Genomic DNA, 9,697 nt, shown 5'->3' on the forward strand with positions numbered 1-9,697 from the left:
AAACTTAGGAGCTTAATCCCACATCAGTTTGACGATGAATAACGTCGGGTGACGAGTCTGACTTTATTTATTTTTTCACATTAGACCACCGAGAAGAAATCCCGTGCATACTGCTGCTTAAATGTTCACTACGTCAGAACTTATTCGGCAAATGTGTTTCCATTTCTGCTTTTGTGCATTAACTCTTACAGGATGGGGGAAATTGGTCTTGGTGGAGGTTTGCACTCTCCGAGTGCTTCTAGTTTTTAGATTACTGCTGCCCACCACTGGAGAAGCCATTCTACAATCATCTGCACTAGTTATTAAAAGGTTTTAGGCGAATGTGTATATTCTAACCTGTATTTAAACTTATGACCCAGAGTGGATTAGAGGAAAAAAAAACAATAAATTAAATCTTGTGCATCCAGATGTTTTTGCAGTTTGTTGAAGTTGGATATTCCTTACACTCTGGAAAAAGAACAGTTCAAATCAGTTATTAAAAGCCCCAAAATTAATCTGACATCATGTCCATGATGAGTGGATGTAAACTTCTGACCACAACCATACATAGGAAGTCACCTTTACTTTATGACAACTGACCACTCTTCTTTTCACAGAAACAACAAATAAGTGCGAACGAGGACGTTAATGACAGACGAACCTTCATCAAAACTCTCTACCCTACACATCCAGTTGACTAAACGTCCCTGTGAAACGAACGAGTGGGTCATGTAAACAGACACCTTTTACACAGAAGGAATCAATATTGCATGATGACATAATTTGATCACAGTTCAAAAAGAGGAAGATCCCAAATGAGAGAAAAAAACAAACAAACAAATCGAAACTAAAACCAAAGCAATAGGAAGAAAGAGGGTCGGTCTCTATAAAAATGAGGAGTCTTCATAAGAAAAGCTACAAAAACTCAACGGGACCTCCGACTTCAGCATACAGCAAAAGGCACCACAATATTATTCTATTAATCTAACTTGTGAAAAAATTGGCACATAATTCTCTTATATTTCATCTCTCATAATGCTGTAAATCAAAAAACTTTACATATAAATATCCCCCCGTTATAAAAAAGTCTTTGCTGTTAGCTAGTAGACAATTTTTGCTGAAATGAAAATAAATATTTCATTTGTTTAGAATATCTGTCTGTTATACAAAATAAAAATATTTCTCCTAGGTGCAGGTCTCTAGTCCACAGGTTGTGTGAAGGACGGAGGGGAGTGTAAGAGGTGGAGGGGCGTGGTAGAGGTGTTAGGAGTGGGGAGGGAGGGGGCGGGGTCCAGTCTTAAAGAGGCATGTTGTCAGCCTTGGAGCGCTGCGACTGGGAGCCGCGGCCCTGCCCGTTGCTGCGCACGCCGGGCCGACTGAGCCCGCGGTGAGTCCGCGTGTCCGCGCTAGACGTGGAGCGGAAACCCGAGGCTGATACGGGCGTGTCCATGTTCATGTTCTGCATACTGAGAAATGGTGTGCTCTCCCCGTGAGCGTCCTCGTCCTCCTCCTCTTCCTCCTCCTCCTCCGACTGGCTGAAGCTCTGCGAGCTGCAGTCCCGTAGGCCCACCGAGCGCTGGGAGACGTGTCCGTTGAGGCGGTTGCGTCGGGGGCGGCGCCGGCTCCGGATGGGTTCCCGCGAGGACGCGTACTCCTGCGTCGTCTCGTAGGCTTCGTCATCGGGTAGATGGTAGGGACTGGAGGGGAGACTTCCTGTGCTCTCCGTCAGATAGGGTCGCCGTGGACGCCGGGGCTGCCGGTATAAACTTCCATCCTAACAAGAAAATAAATAAATAAAATGAAATAAATACATTTTCTAAAAATGTTTGCTTGTCACAACAGAAGCCACCCAATGTTATTACGTCCTATTCTATGCTTTCTTTCAACAAACGTAAAGAAAGATGGGTAAACCAAACCTTTTCTGACATCTTTTCATATCTTTTACAAAAATCTGGAGCTGTTGTGTGCCAGTGGTCATTTGTCAGCTGTTCATTTTCCCTCACAAACTAATAAGCTGGATGTTGTGGGGTTGCGTTGGTTGATGCGACTCTACAATATTGCGTGGAGCAGTTCGTGCGTGGGGCAGTTCCCCTGGATTAGCAGACCGGGGTGGTGGTCCCCTTATTTAAAAAGGTGGACCACAGAGTGTGTTCCAACTATAGGGGGCTCACACTTCTGAGCCTCCCTGGTAAGGTCTATTCGGGGGTCCTGGAGAGGAGGGTCCATCGGATAGTCGAATCTCGGATTCAGGAAGAGCAGTGTGGTTTTCGTCCTGGTCGTGGAACACTTGACCAGCTCTACACCCTCAGCAGGGTCCTGGAGGGTGCATGGGAGTTCACCCAACCAGTCTAAACGTGTTTTGTGGACTTGGAGAAGGCGTTCGACCGTGTCCCTCGGGGACTCCTGTTGGGGGGTACTCCAGGAGTATGGGGTACCAGGCCCACTGATACGGGCTGTTAGGTCCCTGTACAACCGGTGCCAGAGCTTGGTCCACATTGCCGGTAGTAAGTCGGACTCGTTTCCGGTGAGAGTTGGACTCCACCAAGGTTGTCCTTTGTCACTGATTCTGTTCATAACTTTCATGGACAGAATTTCTAGGCGCAGCTGAGGTGTTGAGGGGATCCTTTTTGGTGACCTCAGGATCACATCTCTACTTTTTGTGGATGATGTGGTCCTATTGGCTTCATCAGATCCTGATCTCCAGCTCTCACTGGAGCAGTTCACAGCCGAGTGTGAAGCGGCCGGGATGAGGATCAATGCCTCCAAATCCAAAACCATGGTCTTGAGCCAGAAAAGGGTAGGATGCCTTCTCCGGGTCAGGGAGGAGGTCCTGCCCCAAGTGGAGAAGTTTAAGTATCTCGAGGTCTTGTTGTCATGCAGCGGGAGATCGACAGGTGGATTGGTGCTGCGTCTGCAGTGATGCGGGCGCTGTACCGGTCTGTCGTGGTGAAGCGAGAGCTGAGCCAGAAAGTGAAGCTCTCGGTTTACCAGTCGGTCTACGTTCCTACCCTCATCTATGGTCACGAGCTTTGGGTAGTGACCGAAAGAACGAGATCACAGATACAAGCGGCCAAAATGAGTTTTCTTTCAATGGGTGTCTGGGCTCCCGCTTAGAGATGGGGTGAGAAGCTCAGTCATCCTGGAGGGAACCAGATCAGGCGGCTCGGTCAGCTGGTTAGGATGACCAAGCTGGCCCAAGTGGCTGGGGAGAGGGAAGTCTGGGTCTCTCTGCTTAAGCTGCTGCCCCCGAGACCCTGGATAAGCGGCAGAAAATGGACGGATGGAATTAATAAGCTTTTAGTTTATTGCTTTAGGTTTATGCTGGTTAGTTTTACACCAAAATAATATCAATCATCGAGGGGCGGCTGTGGCGGAGTGGTTAGGGGAGTCATCCTGGAACCGGAAGGTCGCTGGTTCGATCCCCCATCCAGCCGTCTCAGTCGTCGTGTCCTTGGGCAAGAAACTTCACCCACCTTGCCTACTGATGGCAGTCAGAGGGTCCGGTGGCGCCGGTGCATGGCAGCCTCGCTTCTGTCAGTGTGCCCCAGGGCAGCTGTGGCTACAGTGTAGTTTGTCATCATCAGTGTGTGAATGTGAGTGTGAATGGGTGAATGTCTGTTAGTGTGAAGAGCTTTGGGGTCCGGAGGGACTTGAAAAGCGCTCTATAAGTTCAGTACCATTACCATCATCTTAACTGAGTGATACTAAAAGTGTTTGACTCGGGGTTGTAACTGTGAGGCACCATAAAAGCCTGTTGCAGCAGTGTTGTTTGGATCATATTCCATTTGAACCTACACTAGCAATTATTTTTCTGACTATAACAGGATGTACATTTGCCTTCCACTTTCACATGGGATCTTTGTGTGTTTCTCTGTATAAACAGACTCTGACCACTGTTTTGGCTGTGCAGACAGTAAACGCATTTCTAGCCAATTAGCAAGCTCGAGTCCTGTTTCCATGGCAACAGAGGGCTGTAGAGCTCAAAACACCATTAAGCCCAGCTTGACCCTGAATAAAATCAGCAAGGAAACTTTATCTAACTTGAATTCAGAAATAAATGTGACTTTATGTAAAATGTAAATAAGTAATAAATAAACAAAATGCAGTTATTTGCAAATCTCACCAACCCATAATTCTTTTCACAATTAAACACACCTACAAAGTAGGTGTGAGCCAGATCTGGTGCCAAGCTGGCACTTCTGGCTGACTGCTGGCATTGCAAGTGGTTTGCCGACCAGATATGGACCAAAAATAGCAATCATGACACTGGTTTTTAGATGGCACCTGCCATCAAAAAGCCAACTTTGCAGTATCTGGACCAAGTGCTAGAGAATTAGCTCCTTGTGTGGGCCAGAACTGGACCAGACAAATTTTACTATGTGGGCAACAAGATGATTTTGAGTTTGATGGTAGCAGTTCATCTCAAAAAATGTGGAAAAGGATTAACACAAGTCTGTAAAAGCAAATAGTATGGATAAGAAACAGCTGGAGGAGCAATTTGCAACAATTTATGTTTATTACTCAGTAAAAATACCGGGGATAACAAGCACAGTAAATGGATAGGTTTCTCCACCCATCCTCATAAATGGATGTCAGTGGCTACGTTCACACTGAAGGTCTTAACGTTCAGTTCTGATTTTTTGAAAGAATCCGATCTTTTGGTATGAAAGTTCACATTACATTTTAAATGTGACCTGCATCAGACCCCTGTGTGAACGCTACAGCACTGATGTGACACGCATGCGCAGTAAAAGACGTGACTTCTCATTCAGTTTGTTTACAGAGTTAGCATGTAGGCTACATTTTGCATGTCATATCTGAAGTTATTGTTTAAGCAGAGCTGATTAAATAATTATCTGACATGATTGTTTAGTTCAGTGTTTATATCTGAACCTGCTTCTGAAGCTTTTTATGTTTGGAAAGAAACAACGAGCTGGAAATAAAGTATTGGCTGAGTAACTTTAGGATCGATACGCTCCGCGACCCAGGCTGGACGTTATTATCTACATGGAAAATTAAAAGTAAAAAGACGAAGCAAATAGTCTTCTGTTTTAGAGCTGTAAACACACGGAGCTACAGATTTAAACAGCGTGACTTCAGGTTAGTGTCTTATCGAATGCAACTGACACTGTTTTTCCACTCTGAGATTGGAGCGAGGGCAGCGCAGCTGTCCCAGTGGAACCATGGCTCCAGGCAGAGTTTCTGGGTCCTGGGGTGGAATCCAGTCTGCCTGGCCCCGCTTTCCATTGAAGACGTCGAAGATGTGTTTATATTCGGATTTATGATAATTAGTGCTGTACCAAATGATTATTTTCTAATCGATTAATCTAACGATTACTTTTTCGATTAATCGAATATTCTAACAACAAATCTATAAGTTATTCTGATGTGAGTGCACTGGATATTTAAAATGTTTTCATCAAATTAACAAGAACAGTTCTTTAATATTGTAATATTTTCTGTAATAGTTTTTTCATGAACACAAAATATGCACTCTAGAGTCAATTCTTTAACAAAAAATGCTTAAAAGATTTAACATCAACATAAAATCTCAACCAAAGCATATAAAATTCAAGTAAAAGAAATATAGTGCAAGATGTTAACAATCTAACAAATGAACTAAATCATGCAAAATTCAAGTCATTCTCTGGAAAAACTATAATAAACATTTATTTACTATTTTTTATTTAACATATTTCTCAATATATAAAAATTAACAAATATCAAGACAACATCCAACTCTTTGTATTGTAACATCAGTTGTGTAACTTATTTCTTTAAGGTGAAAACTGTTGAAAACAACAAGACTGTTTTGTCTTATTGCACAAATTAAAATCCAGCTCCACGTGTTTCTATTGATGTCATTTCCCCACTAGAAAAATGTGTGATGGAGGTCCATGGAAGGCAAATATGTTTAAATCAAATAAACAAAAGAGGATGCAGTTAAAATTAATAAAAGGTATTTAAGCTACGTTTTGAACATCCAAAACATGTCCAACACTTGTTGGCTGTTTGTGCTCTTTAGGTCAGACGTGTGTCGAGAAGCTCCTCTGTTGTTTCAGACGCTGGAGGAACCGTCTGATGGGGGAACCGTCTGATGGGGGAACCGTCTGATGGGGGAACGCGGCTCGACCTAACACCGCTCTCTGTTTAATGGTGGATGAAATAAAGAAAGCGGTGGTACTTTATTTACTTTGAGCAAGCGAACGTTGTGTTCACAAGATAATTAATTCAGCAGATAATTCAGAGGCGATCTGTTCGGTAAATTTTACTCCAGGAGCTGCGAGGCTTGTTTTCAAGCTTCAGACTGAACTGAAGCAGCGGCTGCTGAYGTCATTACGCTCTTGCGCGATGCTGCGTTCAGAACAAGCATGGAAAACTCACCACTCTTATGCCAATACGGTCGCAATGATGCATTTAGGTACCGAAATGGAATTGCATGAACATTCACGTGGTGGTTATGTAATACAGCGAATCGATAATAAAAAAAATCTGCGTTGGCAAATTTACATAATTGATGTCATCGATTATTTCAACTAATCGGTGCAGMCSWACTTGTGACGTCCACGGCCTACCCCAGTTACCACTACTGTGCATGTGTGTCAAGGACAGAAATGCAGATGTGGCAGTGGAAGGTGTCAAAGCAGTTTGGAGAGAAAAACAAAGTAAAGAACAAAAAAAGAAAAAGAAAACTATTAATCGATTATTAAATTAGTCATCGATTATTTTAATAATCGATTAGTTGTCGATGAATTGATTTATCGGTGCAGCCCTAATGATAATCGGATTCCTGCTGATTGGCTGTGGAGGAGTCCTGGTTTATTGGAAAATGAAAACGATCCTGACAGCAGTCCAGGTCTGTGAAAAGCTGTCAGGGACCTTGGATGGAATTTCCCGCACTGCAAACGCACAGAATCAGATGCTGGGGGATATAAGTCACAGACTGGATGTGGTGCTGACAAGGATCACAGCTCAGCAGCGTGCCCATGAGGAGTGAGGCTACATCTGGGTGAAGTTTCATACGGGAGAGGTGAGATGGTAAACTAATCTGGAATATTGGCTTTTTTCGCAACACAGAGGCGCAGTTAAGACTCAAAGCAGTAAAAGAAAGGCTGCTTGCCCTAGAGAATTACAGTATGTTTATCATTGGATTGCCACAGCTGTGACCTTGGTCGCAGGATGATAAAACCTCCCTGGAATGACACATGAGAAGAAAGCCTTGATTGCCCCCCACCCCTACCCGTTTCACCCGTGCTTGGATCGGTCTGAAGGCAGCGTTGGGCGGAGACAGAGAACTGAACTCTGGTGACTTGTGCTTTGACCGATAACAACTTTGGAGGTCTTCTGATCGGTTCCGGCACGAAGTCTGCCCTGGATGTCACCAGCTCCCTGTATCCCTTCCCATACCATGCGTTTTGACCCCCCCCCCCCCTCCTTAGCTGACAGCACTGATTTTGCAGAGTAGTTTTTTTGAGCGTATGTTTGTGTGTTTTTCTGTATAAAACACAGGATCAAAGCTCTTTTTTTCAGCTCACCTCTCCTATTGTGTGTGTATTCTAAGCTGCAAAGGTAGTGCACTAAGTTGCGAAAGACCCTGGACATTCGTTCCCCATGTTTGTCGTGTGTGTGTGTTTCTCCGGACGGATGTTCTAAACTGCAAATTTGGTTCTGCACTGCATCTTGATGTTGTGTGTGAATGACAATAAAACGATTCTGATTCTGATTCTTATCGCTCCTTCACCCCGACCTCACTGATGAAAAAGTCAGATGGAATGTGACATGAGCGTTCACACTGCAGTCACTTTGAAAACATCCGATATGCATTCGATTTAGAACCACATACTGAAACAGCCTGGGTCGGATTTGAAAAAATCGGATTTGTCTTGTTCAGACTGTCATAAAAAAAATCATATATGGGTCGCATGGGGCAAAAAAATTGGATTTGGGTCGCATTTGCCTGCAGTGCGAACATAGCCCTAGACACATTTTCATATTCCTGTCTTTTAAAGCTACATTTTAATAGCCATACTAGGAATAGTTCCAGAGATATGGCTTGATTTATCTTGCTAATTAGGATGACCCCTGAAATAAACGAGGAAATATCAAACCATGCTTGGATTTCAGGATTTCCCAGCTGGTACTGCAGCTTGCATCCAGGGATTGTAACAAAACTTTAGGACTTTTCTGCTCAAAATTATGGCTATTTTCTGCTACTGTTCAGAAAAGTGCTTAAAACAATCTGTAGGATTATATTTCAGACATTTCCTTCATGGCACCAACAAATAAGGTTCATTCTTCATATTATGATAAAATCCCGTTATCAAAAACATTTTACCAATGCACTGTAGCGGCCTATATCTCACTTCACTACTTGTGACTTAATCCACGATTCGATGTAACGGGTCGCATTTGTTACCAAATCATGTAGTGCCACCGTCTACCCGTTTGTTTACGTACATCAGGACATCTCAGCAGCGGCTGGTCGTCATCTCTGTGGTAGGCAGCAGCAGCGGGGGGGAGGGAGAGGGCGTGGCTTCTGTTGGGTGAGGTGATCTGGAAGGTGGGCACCTGGGGTGGTAGCGGGGGGTAGTGAAACTCTACAGGAGACAGCCGTGCCGGTGTGGTCAGCGCAGACACATACCTAGAGAAAAATGATGGAAATCAAATGAGTACAGTTACTGAAGCACATTGTAAATATTTAGAGATCTTTTTCAATGATCAAAGCCAAATAAGGCTGAATCTCTTCCCTTTACTCTTCAGTCCGACTCATATGCTTTTACCATGACCCCATCATGTGTTCATGATGTGGGGGTCAGGGCTGACTGTTCTTGTTCAGTTGTAGGGAGACAGAGATGAGATATAGCTATATGGCCATTACAGCAGCTTTTCAGAGACACATTTCTATGGAGGACCAAAACTTACATTACATTACATTTCATTGCATTTCTGCCACATTATGTAAATAAGGCACAGGTAAGTGTTTTTCCTCCTTGCCTTTGTTTTTAACTAAACCTTAAACTTTAAGCTAAACTGAGGCAGCACAAGCATGCACAACCAATCTGAACATGGATCCTGCTCCTTCCTGTCTGTTGACCAGTAGGAGAGGAGTTCAAGTTCAAGTTTATTTATATATCACCAAGTCACAACATACGTTGTCTCAGGGCACTGTACATAAAAAGAATAATCTAAAGAAGAAAVCAGCAGATTGTGTTGAATCACTTCATCACAGTCTCCCATCCTGAGCAAACAGTGGAGAGGAAAACTCCCTGCTGATCAGGAAGAAACCTCCAGCAGAACCAGGCTCAGGACAGGAGACCATCTGCCTCGACCGGCTGGTTGGAGGACAGGAAAGAGACACAGAAAAACACAGAAGAACTGGTCCRGGACTGGTCCAGGTGCACCTTCTTCTGGAAAAGAGACAAAGAAAAAACATGATAGAAATAATTATAATAAACATGCAGAGAAGAGAGACCAAAGACAACAGCAGAGTGAGGAAATGTGCTCAGTTTGTGCTCCAGCAGTCTAAGTCTATAGCAGCAGAAATGAAGAATAATTCAGGAAACCTAAGTCTAACTATATGATTTATCAAAAAGGAAAGTCTTCAGTCTAATCTTAAAAGTAGACAGAGTGTCAGCCTCATGGACAGAAACTGGAAGTTGGAGTGTCAGCTTCATGGACAGAAACTGGAAGTTGGAGTGTCAGCTTCATGGACAGAAAC

At 43.7% G+C, this 9,697-nt stretch overlaps 1 protein-coding gene across 1 annotated transcript in view; it reads right to left on the minus strand.

The window, feature by feature from the left end:
• Positions 1-543: 543 nt before the first annotated feature.
• Positions 544-9,697, minus strand: part of LOC106530431 (pro-neuregulin-2, membrane-bound isoform) — a gene marked incomplete in the record, with an annotated part of 152,745 nt that continues 143,591 nt past the window's right edge. Inside the window, 2 exon segments of the mRNA XM_014026044.1 lie at positions 544-1,753; positions 8,437-8,620. Coding sequence (XP_013881498.1) covers positions 1,277-1,753; positions 8,437-8,620 — 661 coding nt within the window.

The sequence above is a fragment of the Austrofundulus limnaeus genome, unplaced genomic scaffold (assembly GCF_001266775.1).
Source record: "Austrofundulus limnaeus strain Quisiro unplaced genomic scaffold, Austrofundulus_limnaeus-1.0 Scaffold521, whole genome shotgun sequence".
In the NCBI taxonomy this organism is placed as follows: Eukaryota; Metazoa; Chordata; class Actinopteri; order Cyprinodontiformes; family Rivulidae; genus Austrofundulus; species Austrofundulus limnaeus.